At 42.4% G+C, this 13,879-nt stretch overlaps 2 protein-coding genes across 2 annotated transcripts; one reads left to right on the top strand and one right to left on the bottom strand.

Annotated features, from left to right (window-relative positions):
* Positions 1 to 494: 494 nt before the first annotated feature.
* Positions 495 to 2,900, bottom strand: LOC130701249 (isocitrate dehydrogenase [NADP], mitochondrial-like). Its single transcript, XM_057523211.2, has 8 exons — positions 2,741 to 2,900; positions 2,213 to 2,328; positions 1,946 to 2,059; positions 1,845 to 1,875; positions 1,446 to 1,783; positions 1,279 to 1,382; positions 954 to 1,205; positions 495 to 881 (listed from the first exon to the last, which is right to left on the bottom strand). Exons 1-8 carry the CDS (start codon positions 2,838 to 2,840, stop codon positions 596 to 598), a joined length of 1,341 nt encoding a protein of 446 aa, XP_057379194.1. The 5' UTR covers positions 2,841 to 2,900; the 3' UTR covers positions 495 to 595.
* A 652-nt stretch (positions 2,901 to 3,552) lies between these two features.
* Positions 3,553 to 8,234, top strand: LOC130701258 (NAD(P) transhydrogenase, mitochondrial-like). Its single transcript, XM_057523220.2, is given in 13 exon segments — positions 3,553 to 3,704; positions 4,125 to 4,329; positions 4,386 to 4,521; positions 4,524 to 4,542; positions 4,608 to 4,748; positions 4,825 to 5,135; positions 5,206 to 5,466; positions 5,538 to 5,765; positions 5,824 to 6,226; positions 6,293 to 6,822; positions 6,889 to 7,273; positions 7,343 to 7,659; positions 7,724 to 8,234. Coding segments are annotated over 12 exon segments (3,195 nt in total). The 5' UTR covers positions 3,553 to 3,704; positions 4,125 to 4,135; the 3' UTR covers positions 7,994 to 8,234.
* The last annotated feature ends 5,645 nt before the right edge of the window (positions 8,235 to 13,879 follow it).

Genomic DNA, 13,879 nt, shown 5'->3' with positions numbered 1-13,879 from the left:
ACACCATTTGCAAATGGCAATTAAATAAGCTTTCTTTAATTACGTAAATGTCCCTTATGTTTAATACAGAACCTACACTTTTACCTTACTGTGTGACATTACAGCCTGAAGTATGGAATTCCGAAGACGTGACGATCTGTTCTGTTTAACACAATGTTTTCGCCACACGTGCACGACACAATGCTTATAAGAGTAAGAATTTAGCATAACGTTTTGTTAGACATTGTTTAATAGATCATTAAACTGTAACAGGTTGTACAGTTAAAGCCGAATTCACTTTCTCCAACACTCTCCTATCACACCGGGTTTTAACTTTTCACATGGCATTGACAATTTCCCTGATGAATCATTTGTCGTCTGCTTGCTGAGGCAACTGAAAAAAATGCTTTCTTCTTAAATTTATTCAAAAAAAGTAATATAATACATTTATTATATATATTATATATCTATAATAATATATAATAAAATAATACGAACATTAATACAAAAAAAAGTACACAATATGGATGTGTATTGCTTTGGCCTACACAACAATAACGTGAAGGGACGTTGCACAGATACTAATCGTACCAGCAGTTGGAAATGAAGGTACGATTTAGCTGGACATTTTTTTGCTCAAATCTTCAGAAATAGCATTGAGGAAATCCATGGTGTTCAAGTACATGCCTTCCTTGGTATTGGACATGCCATGAACGCAAATAGCAAGATCTTTGGTCATCTTTCCAGAGTCGACGACATCGACGCATGACTTTTCGAGCAACAGAGCAAATCGGGCAAGTTCGGCGTTGTTATCCAACTTAGCACGGTGCTCTAGACCACGGGTCCAGGCGAAGATGGAGGCAATTGGGTTAGTGGAAGTGGATTTACCCTTCTGGTGTTCTCTGGATAAAAATTGCCATAAACATTAGCAATACTTTTTTTAAATCTACAAAATTAGCAAAAGAATATAAGACCTGTAATGACGTGTGACAGTTCCGTGAGCAGCTTCAGATTCTACGGTCTTTCCATCAGGGCAAATCAATACTGAAGTCATCAAACCCAGAGATCCGTAACCCTGTGCGACGACATCAGACTGGACATCACCATCATAGTTCTTGCAGGCCCATACGAATCCACCGGAGCTTTTGATTCCTTGTGCAACCATATCGTCAATCAGACGGTGCTCATACCAGATGCCAAGTTTCTTGAACTCAGGCTCGTATGTCCTTTACAAAACAAATTTGATGTACTATTTGCATTAATCATTGCGTAAATCAAGTCGTAAAATGATAACCCTACTTTTCATAGATATCTTGGAAGATATCCTTGAAACGACCGTCATATCGCTTCAGGATTGTGTTTTTGGTAGACATGTACAGTGGGTATTTCTTGTTGATGGCCATCTAAACCCATTCAGATAATATTCATGGTTAGTGGCTGAGCAACAAACTGATTAAATGACATACCTGGAAGCTAGAGTGGGCGAAAGCACGGATGGATTCATCCGTGTTGTACATTCCCATTGCCACACCGCCGTCTTTAAACTCGTACATTGGGTAGTGGATGGGCTGAGATCCATCTTTTGGAGAGAAGACTAGTTCTACTTTGCCAGCCTTGGGGACGACAAAGTCAGTGGCCTTGTACTGGTCACCAAAAGCATGGCGACCGATGACTATGGGTTGCGTCCAACCGGGGACGAGGCGTGGAATAGTTTTGCAAAGGATGGGCTCACGGAAAACGGTACCACCCAAAATGTTACGAATCGTTCCATTCGGGCTGGGCCACATTTTCTTCAATTTGAATTCTGCAATAAGAGGAAGTGGTGAATAACTCTGGATTTTTTCACGAAAACAAAGAAATCATACCTTCAACACGTTGTTCATCAGGTGTGATAGTCTATTAAGGAACATTGAAAACATTTTAAGAATTATGTTTTTGAAACATAAATAAGTGATTGTATACTCACAGCACACTTGATGCCAACATGGTGTTTCAAGATGGCATAAGCTGCATCAAAGGTGACTTGATCATCAGTCTGGTCACGGTAGGGAAGACCAAGATCAAAGTAGAGGGACTCAATCTAAATACAAGAAAAACCAACATCAGCAATTTGCATTCAGCCTTCGAACTATTTCAAGCTTGGCAACAGCCCAATAGGTGAATCTCTGGCTGCTAGCCATCCATGGCTATTAGCCAGTTGTGAATAGTTAAAAGAGTTTATTTACACCCCTACCTTTAAATAGGGAAAAATCAGGGTTTCCTTAATTTTTTCCCAAATGATGCGGGTCATTTCATCTCCATCAAGGTCAACAACAGGCCGTGCAACTTCAATCCTCTTTCCGGTACCATCTTTAAAAATTGAAAAGGTAGTAAGTAACAATACAACAACAAACAAATGGCGCCAAGAAAAAATAAAAAACGAAGGTGCAGACTACTGACGTCAACAAAAGATAATCTTAGATCACGTATGTCACACGGCCCCATCTGTAGGATAAAATAAGCTTTTCCCTTCCCTATCAGACCGTACGTTTGCTGTTTACTGCTTCAGAGCCAAAATACTAATTTTTTTTTTTACCACAAAACGCACACGTGAAAGAATCCCAGCATTCTTGAAGACAAGAATTCAAAACAACGACATGATTTAACATGCATCTATTTATTAAAATTACTTCTACGTAAAATATAGTTTTTTTTTCAACGAATCAGTTTCTGAGCAAATATATTGACAACCAGAATTAAAGTTTCGAATAAAAGTACTTACAGTTGCGATTTTGAGTGGCAACGGCTGGGGCACACACTTTAGTTGAAGTGGTGCTTAGTTGACCCAGTACTTTTCCGATTTTAGCGAGATTTCCTGCCATCTTGGTTGCCGGTTTGTTTAACGTTTGTCTTCCTTCTACCGCTGACCGTGTTCAAGTCCCGAAAATATACAAGATCAGCTGCGTCGCCAACTTGGGCCATGGGGTGAGAAGGGCGGATATTTTGACTGGATAAGGGAGGGGGGGGGGGGAAGGTACAGAACCGAGCACTACTAGAGCCCCTGGTGGTTTAGTTTGTGATTCGCCAAAGTCGATTTGTGAAAGACTAATTTTAAATTACTTTGAATACCGTTACATTTTGTATTAGCTTTTTTGTTGTGTTTCCTGTCGTTATGTTCACCATAGCTGGTCACCTACCTTAAATTGATTTAACTGGACGTATTACGCGGAGACAAGTTTGAACCTTAGTGCCGGTAGATGACCTTTAAGTGGCCATACGTGCCCTGAATACGTGAACGAACTGCGCAGTTTTCTAGAAATAAAGCGGTTTACTCCACTTAAAATCCTGTTGAATAAAAGATGCAGGTTGAGCGGTATGCTCTTACAGATGCGAAAATTAATACACATGAATTCTTTAACACCTAAAATTTCAAAAAAACTAAATTTTGGGTTATTGCTTTACAATACTAATAAGATGGCAATGTTCTTTTACTTCCATGGTTCGTACCCTTAGTCCAATTTCGGTAGTTTTTACATCCTTTGTCATCAAATTTCTTTTGTCATCTGGCGCCTTGCCAAACGAGCGCCAAGAGCCAGCGCCCCTAGCGTCCATATTCTGAAGTAAGGGTTCTCCTAAACCTTTGCTCACTGTTATCCTACTGCAGACTGCCGGGGCTAGGAACAAAGTTCCCCGGCTCTTTCTCTCTCCAACTTTCTTCCATATTTGTCTTACGCATTTGCGGCCGAGTAAGTACATTTTTATTTCTTATTACTTAAGATTTACGTGAAGGTTCAAGTTATTTTAGGGATGTCAGTGCGAAACCGGCCCATTCACACTGCTTGTACAATTTCCTCACGTAAACCCCCGCCTCCCGTAAACGTCCTCCCCCCTTGTTCGCAGTATCTTCTTTTTGTTCCATAAAGATACTTGAACTAAAATAAATACAAGATTCGAAACAGGTATTTCGATTCTGTTTTGCGAATGGTAAGGTTCATAACGATCACATGAGAAAAAACGCAACGTAGTCGTATGTTTATTAATAGCCTGTATTATTAGCACCTTCCTAAAGCCATCTAGCGGCCGTTGTTAACAGCATTATCGATTGAACTTTGTTTACCTTCTTATTTATCTTTTGAACTTTCGAATTTGTTGTTGACTTAAAACAGATTTTACTGATATGGCCGGCGTATTACGTGTTTCCCTGACCATCCAAGGGCCGGTTCAATCGCCCTTGTTCTGTTCGGTTCGTGGGCTCCGTACTTATGCCAGACCACTGCGTAAGGATGCCAAGCCTGCTGAGCCCATCAAAGGCATTCCTTACAAAAATCTAACTATTGGTGTTCCTAAAGAAATCTGGACCAATGAGCGAAGGTAAAGTAATCACTTCCTTATAGGAAATGATAAAATTACATACTGTACATTTGCAGAGTTGCCATTACTCCAGCTGTGACTGCAACTCTAGTCAAGAAAGGTTTTACTGTGAACATTGAATCAGGTGCAGGAATTGAAGCCCGTTTTCGCAATGATGACTATGCAGCTGCAGGAGGAAAACTCACTGACAAGAAAACACTGCCTTTCAATCTGGTAAATTTGAGACAATGTCATAATGTGGGGACATCAGTAACTTATTTGAAATTTATTTTATTCAGACATTGTTTTGAAAGTGAGACAACCTTTAGAAACAGAAATTGGTTTACTAAAAGAACATGGCAACATTATATCATTCCTCTATCCCGCCCTCAATAAACCTTTGGTTGGTAAAATGGGTGAAAGAAAACTGACAGCTTTCGGTGGGTTTACACACACAAATTTTTACATTAGACAGCCACAACTCAAAAAGAAAATGATTCTTTCTTACTTTTCTAGCTATGGATGCCATTCCCCGCATTTCCAGAGCGCAGGTGTTCGATGCTCTCAGTTCCATGGCAAATATTGCTGGTTACAGGGCGGTAGTCGAAGCCGCGAACCATTTCGGTCGTTTTTTTACCGGCCAAATCACGGCTGCAGGCAAAGTGCCACCCGCTAAAATTCTAGTCATCGGCGGTGGAGTTGCTGGTCTAGCTGCCATTGGTCAAGCTAAAAATATGGGAGCCATTGTTCGTGCATTCGATACTCGAGCGGCTGTGAAAGAGCAAGTCGAGTCGATGGGTGCCGAATTTCTTGAAGTTAACATGAAGGTTTGGTTGTCATACTCCAATTGTCTATGTAGTGAAATCTCAAATAGATTTTGAACATTTCGAATTGCAGGAATCTGGAGATGGAGCTGGTGGTTATGCCAAAGTGATGTCTAAGGAATTCATCGAAGCTGAAATGGCACTGTTTGCTAAACAGGCAAAGGAAGTCGATGTTATCATCACGACCGCGCTGATCCCGGGCCAGAAAGCCCCGACGCTGATCACCAAGGCCATGGTCGAATCAATGAAACCAGGTTCGGTTGTTGTTGATTTGGCAGCTGAAGCTGGTGGCAACATTGAGACTATTAAGCCGGGAGAGATCTACACTTACAAAGTGCGGTTATTAAAAATAATAGCTAACTAAGAATAGTCGTAATATAACTTAATAATTTGTTTGGTGTGCAGGATGTGGTCCACATTGGTCTTACTGATTTCCCTAGCCGTCTGCCAACTCAGGCCTCTACTTTGTACGCCAACAACATTTCCAAATTTTTCCTGTCTATGGGAGAGAAAGATCATTTCAATATCAACTTGGAGGACGAAGTTGTTCGTGGAGCCATCGTCTTGAAGGACGGTCAGCTGTTGTGGCCTGCCCCACCTGTGGCAGTTTCCGCACAACCTCAAGCCCAAGCGGTAAGTCAACTATTAAAGCGATAATTTGTCATATAACAAACTATTTTACCTTCACCAGGCTAAACCGGCAGAGAAAGTTGCACCACCACCGCCAGACTATTTCAACATGACTCTGAAGGATTCTTTGATGTACACCGGAGGACTTGGATCGTTAATGGCACTCGGCATGAATGCTCCCAATCCGGCTTTTACCACCATGACTACGACGTTGGGCTTGGGTTGCATTGTCGGTTATCATACGGTATGGGGAGTTACCCCAGCCCTGCATTCGCCTCTCATGTCCGTCACCAATGCCATTTCCGGTATTACGGCTGTCGGCGGTCTTCTCCAAATGGGTGGCGGCTATTTCCCCTCCAACACTGCCCAGTCTTTGGCTGCTAGCGCTGCATTCATCTCGTCAATCAACATTTTCGGTGGCTTCCTGGTCACCAAAAGGATGCTTGACATGTTCAGGAGACCGAGTAAGAAGAAAACGAAACTGCCATTAGACAATGCAACTAAACATAATTTTTTAAATTATTCAACAGCTGACCCTCCCGAGTTTTACTACTTGTACGGAATCCCAGCTTCGGTCTTCCTCGGCAGCTACGGCTGGGGAGTTCATATGGGCTACCCCGAAGTCCATCAAATGGCCTACTTGGCATCATCTCTTTGCTGCGTTGGTGCATTGGCCGGGCTCAGCTCACAGAAGACGTCGCGTATAGGCAACGTCCTTGGTCAAATTGGTGTTTCGGGTGGTATTGCCGCCACATTGGGTTTGATGATGCCCAACATGGACACGCTTACCCAGATGGCCGCTTGTATGGGTGTTGGTGGAGCTCTTGGCACCGTCATCGCCAAGAAGATTGAAATCACCGATTTGCCCCAATTGGTTGCCGCTTTCCACTCTTTGGTCGGGGCCGCCGCCGTGCTGACTTGCTTGAGCACATACATTGTTGACTTCCCCCACTTCGCCACAGACCCAGCTGCCAATGTTATCAAGACAGCTCTTTTCTTGGGTACCTTTATTGGTGGAGTCACATTCAGCGGTTCTCTCATCGCCTACGGAAAACTACAGGTTAGAAATGAGTGCATTGCTAAATGGTACTTGACTCGTTCACAGACTTGTATTCTGCTTTGTTAGGGTGTCTTGAATTCATCTCCTCTTCTGCTTCCTGGTCGTCACGCCATGAATAGTGCGCTAATGCTGGGCAATGTTGGAGCTATGGCTTATTATTTCTATGACCCATCGTTTGTTGCCGGTATGGGAATGTTGGGAACCACCACTGCTCTGTCTACCATCATGGGTGTTACCTTGACCGCCGCTATTGGAGGTGCTGACATGCCCGTTGTCATCACCGTCCTCAACAGCTACTCTGGTTGGGCCTTGTGTGCCGAAGGCTTCATGTTGAACAACAACTTGATGACAATCGTCGGTGCCCTCATCGGCTCTTCCGGAGCTATTCTGTCGTACATCATGTGCAAGGCCATGAACCGATCCTTGCCCAACGTTATCCTCGGTGGTTATGGTAAATTTTTTTCATTTAGATTTACCGCAGTTGCGAGCAGATTTTGATGATTTCCTTATTTGTTTTCAGGTACGTCTTCGACGGCCGGAGGTAAGCCGATGGAAATCACCGGCACCCACACTGAAGTCAACGTTGACGGCACTGTTGAAATGATCACCAACGCCAAGAACATCATCATCACTCCTGGTTACGGTCTGTGCGTTGCCAAGGCTCAATACCCCATTGCCGAAATGATTAGCCTTTTGAAGAACAAAGGAAAGAACGTCCGCTTCGGAATTCACCCAGTTGCTGGTCGTATGCCAGGCCAGTTGAATGTCCTCCTAGCTGAAGCCGGAGTTCCTTACGATGTTGTTTTGGAGATGGATGAAATCAACGATGACTTCAAGGTATATTTCACTTTAAATAGATTTACTTAAATTATATTTACCACTCGAATTCCATTGGCTATAGGAAACCGACTTGGTACTTGTTATCGGTGCCAACGACACCGTCAACAGCGCCGCCGAAGAAGATCCCAATTCCATCATCGCAGGCATGCCCGTTTTGAAAGTCTGGCTGTCCCAACAGGTCGTCGTCATGAAGCGTTCTTTGGGCGTCGGTTACGCCGCCGTCGACAACCCCATTTTTTACAAACCCAATACTTCCATGTTGTTGGGTGACGCCAAGAAGACTTGCGATTCGTTGCTTAGCAAAATCAAGGAACATTACGAATCGCAATAGATCCCAACGTACTTCGTCTACCACATTCGTTGTATCTGTCGTGTAGTTGATCAACTTCTTTGGTGCAGATATGAGCGGTTATGTTTCTCACGTTAGAAAACAAATCAAGTGCAAAAACAAAATACTGTAATGGTGGTGTCTTTTCCTAAAAAGAGACGCTAAGAACAGAAAATAAAAATAAAAACACGCTGACCGACATGTCTGTCACTCGCTAACGATGGCTGGCGGGATAACGCAACAATGTCTTGACTCATTTTGTTTCTACCATAGTGTGACATGTCGTGTGTGGTTAACATCGCCTTTGCTTAGATGTTCTTTTGCACGCACTGCGCTAATGGCCAGGAGAATGGGAGTATTAATGGGGCCAAGTAATCAGAGCTACAGTTCTTCCTTTCCTTCTTCGTTATCAACGAATGACACTTTTTCCATGTAGACGGATGATGGTAGTTAAATAAGAGGCCGCTTGATTTTACTTCGGTATCATATCTGATCTAATGTTTTAGTTTCCATTTTCGACACTAGTATTTATGATGATCGTTTCAATTGAGGTTGCACGCGTGGTGATCGATTAGATATATTTAGATAAATAGGCGGTTGGGGAGTAAAAATAACGAGACTTGCACCTGCGTTACGGACAGTGACGAACGTTACGGTCGCCATGTCAGACATATTTTGCATTAATAGAAATTCGCACAGCACGAAAATAAAATGCAATAAATTCATGGAAAAATAAGATATGGAGCCGAAATTTGATATCACCTAAGTTTCTCTATTCGGTAACTGGGTTTGGAATGATGGAAGATTTCGAATTGTGTTACATGTAAGAAATAGGTCTAATGCTACATCTATTTTTGTCCTCGAAGTCGAGCTCAGGTAAGCAACATTGCGATTGCTTTATGCGTGCAGACTGAAGCTGCTCGTGTACATCAAGATGGAATTATAACTCTTCTGCTAGAGACCGCTGTTGCTATTCGTCGTCTGGGTCGAGTTAGTCGAGGCTGCACGCAACAATCACATTTCTCGTACTAGTTGGGCGTACCATTTCCCCACGGATACGAAACTTGTCGGTCACCATGAAATGACTTTGAACTTACGACCAATATAAAGATCAATAAAAAGCTTTCAATATAGTAACAGTGTCCTTCTTCAATTCGGTTACATATTTAAGATTCCCGGCACTATTTTCGATGATCTGCAATCACAGACCACAATGTTTCTGAAATGGAACGCCGTGTTCCACTGGCTCCTTTGCCGTCGTATGACAGAAAGTTGAGAATCTTCGACGGTCGATCAACAAACACGACAAGGAAAGAGAAAACCTCATTGACTGTAGGAAGGATCGAAGACCACGAATCACCAGGATACTGGGAAATCAGCAAATCCATCGAGGGTACAACGGAAACGGCAGTTTCAGGGCATCGGAGAAGTGTCAGTAAACGCGTCCATCGTCATTTGTTATTATGACCGGGGACTCTTGAGTACACAACCGGATTTATAAAAAAAAAAAAAAAGGGGGGATCACAGAAAGGGAAAGAAGAGTCTGGAACGAAGCGTTTTCAGGACGGCCCAGGCACCGGAAGAGACTCAGTTAGACTGGCCTATGAAAAACGATTCTTCGCAATGATCGGATCGCGTTCGATTAAGCCCCCTCTTGCTGCCGTTCTATTTTCGCATTTTTCCTTTTTAGAACCTTGAAAAAAAAAATCTAATTCTTGGTTTCGACGGAATGCCAATAATTCACAAATCTTCAAAGATGATCAACAAAAGGAAGCTAAAAATGTAGAGATGCAGAATGTTCAACGTCGATCCATTTCCAAGGCGAAATCGAAAGAGATCAGTGACACACGAGCCATCTACAACAGTCTGTATTGTAAAAGATTCCAGTAGAGTGATAATATGCCAGACGATTTTCGTACATAAGCACTCGCACATGGGCAACGATTTTGGAAACGAGCGTGAGCGATTCAGGAGGGAGGAAAAAAAACGGACGATGGGCATCAAAGAATGACCGAAAATAACGTTGGAAGTGAGTGAAGAAATTGACGACGACGATATCGACAGATGAAAGGCAGCGTGAGGAGGGTTAAAGGCGGCTAATTTCCAAAGGCCATCATTAGCGTCAGCAAAATTGCATGGCTCGGACACTGATCGATGGAAATATACACGCCCCAATAGCCTCCATTTCTACTTTCATTTTTTCTTCTCCCTCTCCACGCCTACTTTCGTGCCTTTACGTGATCTTACTCGCAACCCTATCATCTCTTCAAAATATGTAACTTTTTTTTTTTTTTCCAGACAAAAACGTTTGTTATTGTGGATCATCGCGGCTCGAAAAACGTACGCTGCGAGAAGCGATGACAACAAATAAAAACAGGCCGTCGAGAGGACCAACACATCGCACGATTTACAAACTTGGGATAATATAAAAATTAGTTTTGTGGGACACAAATCCTTGGCGTTTGACTATCATTATCTTTCACCCATCCATCAGTGGACCGATAAACAATAAATCGATGGGAATAGAAGTGGATCGACGGCATTTCGATAGTTCCTAGTCCTCCTACAAAGATCTATCGACAGGGAAATCTCGCGCATCCGTTGCATTTCCTTTCTTTCACAGAGATCAGGGTAGAAGGAGCGTAAAAAGCAAAAAAAAAAAATAAAAATAAATAAAGATGATTACCATCTTCGATTCGAAATCCTTCCCATTGGAACTACAATTGCAGGGAATCCGAGAAAAAGGTTTTTCTTTTCTTATTTCCGTTGCGCTGTTTCAAAATAGGGAATATACAATAGTCAAGATATTAAGAAAGCCGTGTGGATTATATGCGTTCTGTCGAATGCCATTCGTTACTGTCCGCCTGCGTGTACGTGCGTAGTAATGGCACGGACCGGGCATGTTGAAATCGATCTTAATAATGACGGGTGGAAAAAAAAAAGCAAGAAAAAAAAAGGAGCAGCGGCAAGTAGTCGTTTGGACGAAAGAGGGTATAGCGATGCCACCTGGAACTGGCCCCACTCCGGGCGTTCCTTTAATACTGCAGTCATACGGGCATGGCCGACAATTACCCGTGCAAGTCTTACACATAAATATACGCGTGTCTGTATGTCAGCTAACAATAGTAACTACACAGTGGCGTATATATGTCGGACATGATAAGACCCAGACCAGATATTCGAGCTGCACGCTATAAGATTACTGACCTGATTATTGACCGTTTTTCTTTGAGGTGGTTTAGCGGTTGGCCGCTGGTTTGTCGTGTACGTGGCAATCGGCGTGTGGATGGTCGGGTAACAAGGCACCGGATCACCCTGGTTGACACCTTTCATGCAAGCCGACAGTTTCTGTTAGCTGTAACGAGCCAAGTAGGCTACTGGACTCCATTCCGCAATAGCTGGGCAGCTTGCCAGGATGCGCCAAACCATAAAAAGTTCCCTGTGAAACTGAAAACGCGTAAAATAAATCGGTTGCAAACAAACCGTCAAGTCGTTCTCATTTACGAACAGAAGAAGCCCTGGCTGAAATTTCAGTATTCATTTTTTTTAAATAGAGTTATTTTCGGATGGAGTAAGTGCAACCGAGCAAGTCCAATTTGGATCGTACACCGTCACAAACTACAGAAGAAATTCTGCATCAATCTGGCAATGCGCGTTAACTTTGAAACGATTTCATTTTTCCTTGTAGAATCACGAACCCCTTCACGCACTTCAAGTCTTAAAATTTTCCAACCATATAAGCTCATCAACCACTGTTGTTATACTAAATAATCGTCCTAATAATATAAAGCCATCATTTTCTTCTCGGCACACATCCCGTAAAATCACGTATCTAAATTTTACATAGTGTTTGAAGACAAAGTGCCTATCCAATGTGCCATTTTTATAGTCTTGATCTACAGCGCTGAATAAGAAAATCAACTACAAACACGGGTAAAGTTAGCCGATAAAATATTTTAAAACATCAAAGTTGCGAAGTACGTACGCTAACATAAAAGTCTGTACGTCATTTCTTCGCCGGGAGGCGCATCAAGTCGTAAAGAATAACGGCCCACCGAATGGTGTAAGAAAAAAAAGGAGATGCATTTCGCTGTTGTTGTTGTAAATAAAGGGAAAATATGAAAAATAGAAAATAAAAGCGTGGAACGCCAAAATGGAAAGTCTCTTGACACAACATCAGAAAAAAAAGAACGAGGCGGAATTGTGAATAGTATAGGCGTAGTAAGTAAGCCGAGATAAGAGGTATAAAACGCAAGGCTGATGGTTCAGAAAAAAAAAAAAAGGGCAGAAAATCTTATTGACTTTTCATAGTGAAATTTTCATTTTTCAAAGTCGCATAGCGAGTAGGGACGCCACTCGTCATTGCGTAACACCGTGAAATGCTATGCCACAACAAATAAATAAAATGCAATTTTCAAAGGAGCAGAAGGGAAGGCCGATTGAAGAAAGCAAAATAAACAGCAAACTAGCGGCAATATGGCAGACACAAACAACGGCTTGCCATACGATTCTCGGAAACATATGAAAGGGATCCCGCTGAAGAAGCGCGAGCTTCATCACGCGCGCGCACGCAACACGATAAGAATTCACTTTTCAAAGCCAAACCACTTACTCAACACAATATTGTCATTAAACATTGTGCAAAAGGGATTAATTTTGTATGCTGTGCAAATGAGGAATTTTAGTCCTAGGAATGGATTACTTGTGTTTCTCTTGTGCGGACGTTGTAACAAACAAAATGGGTCCTTCAGTCCGATTGAGTTGTCCCTCCCAGTCTGTTTCACGAATCCACTTGTAATGTCCGTCATGTGAACGCTGAGGATATCCACTTGTGAGGATTTGTTTCAACCTCTTGGACTTTAGGCTTTGAACAAAATTCGCCGGCAGTGGAGTTCCACTTTTGGTACATGAGAACAGTGCAAAACGCGTGCAACTATATGGCCTGTAACACGTCTTTGCCAATGAAATAAGATACTACTGATAAGGGTGGCTACGTTTTAAAGCCCTTTGAATACTTCAAGTTTTGGATGTGTTGTTTGGGAGTTTGTTCCGGTGCGACGGGCTAACTATGGAGTTCATCAAATAATCGACTGATGAATTAATGATCCTTTATTGATCAACAAAACAGCAAGGCATTTATGATGTCACGAAAAAAAAAAGTAAGGAAGTCAAGGACAAGGCACAACTAGGAAAAATCAATTTGCGGGAAAAAGAATAAAACATGGCCGTGAAGGCGTTTTGAACGCACCCACAATTGCGTTCATGTTTCATTATGACTAAACCCATTTTTCATGGCAACCTTGACTCGACAGAATGGTGTGTCCAACAGATCGATACATTTGATGAAAGTGGAGGGCAGAAAAGGACATCCTCTACCCAGTTAAAAAAAAAAAATAGAAAATCCTGAAATAATCGACTGGTCCATTGCCGCCCCACCCCACAGGGGTAAAAGCCGTTTACGAGGACAACTGCTTCATTCTGGGCGTGTGAAACGCTTCAAAATTTTTACCCATATATCGGTAACGACAAACAAAGGCGTACTACTGGAAATCAAATCAATTTTCAGAAGATACGTGAGAAAAAGAAAACACGAAAATGCAATACAACATGAAACTTCAGTTAAAATAAAAAAAAGGATTCCCCCAAAAAATAAAATAAATAAATATAAAAGACGAGAAATCGAAACTGGAACTGACGGCAGGGAGGTGACGGGCGGAGGAAATGATGGCCGATTGGATTCGGGAGATTTTATCCGCGCTTTCCCCCCTCAGAACGAGAAAAAAAAAAGGAGGTAGATACGGATGAAGTGAGGAATAAAGGGCAAACAGTAGAAGAGACAGATCGAAAGCGGGGGAGAGTGTGAAGGCAATCATCTGAGGGGTTTGGCTC

Source organism: Daphnia carinata, chromosome 10 (genome assembly GCF_022539665.2).
Source record: "Daphnia carinata strain CSIRO-1 chromosome 10, CSIRO_AGI_Dcar_HiC_V3, whole genome shotgun sequence".
NCBI lineage: Eukaryota > Metazoa > Arthropoda > Branchiopoda > Diplostraca > Daphniidae > Daphnia > Daphnia carinata.
This window is presented reverse-complemented; position numbering and strand designations above follow the sequence as displayed.

Bases quoted from the DNA above. Each gene is read 5' to 3' on its own strand.
- LOC130701249 (XM_057523211.2), bottom strand. From the start codon at position 2,840: ATGGCAGGAAATCTCGCTAAAATCGGAAAAGTACTGGGTCAACTAAGC. The intron at 2,329-2,740 runs GTAAGTACTTTT...CAATTTTTAAAG, and splicing joins TGCCACTCAAAATCGCAACT to ATGGTACCGGAAAGAGGATT. The intron at 1,876-1,945 runs GTGAGTATACAA...GTTCCTTAATAG, and splicing joins ATGTTGGCATCAAGTGTGCT to ACTATCACACCTGATGAACA.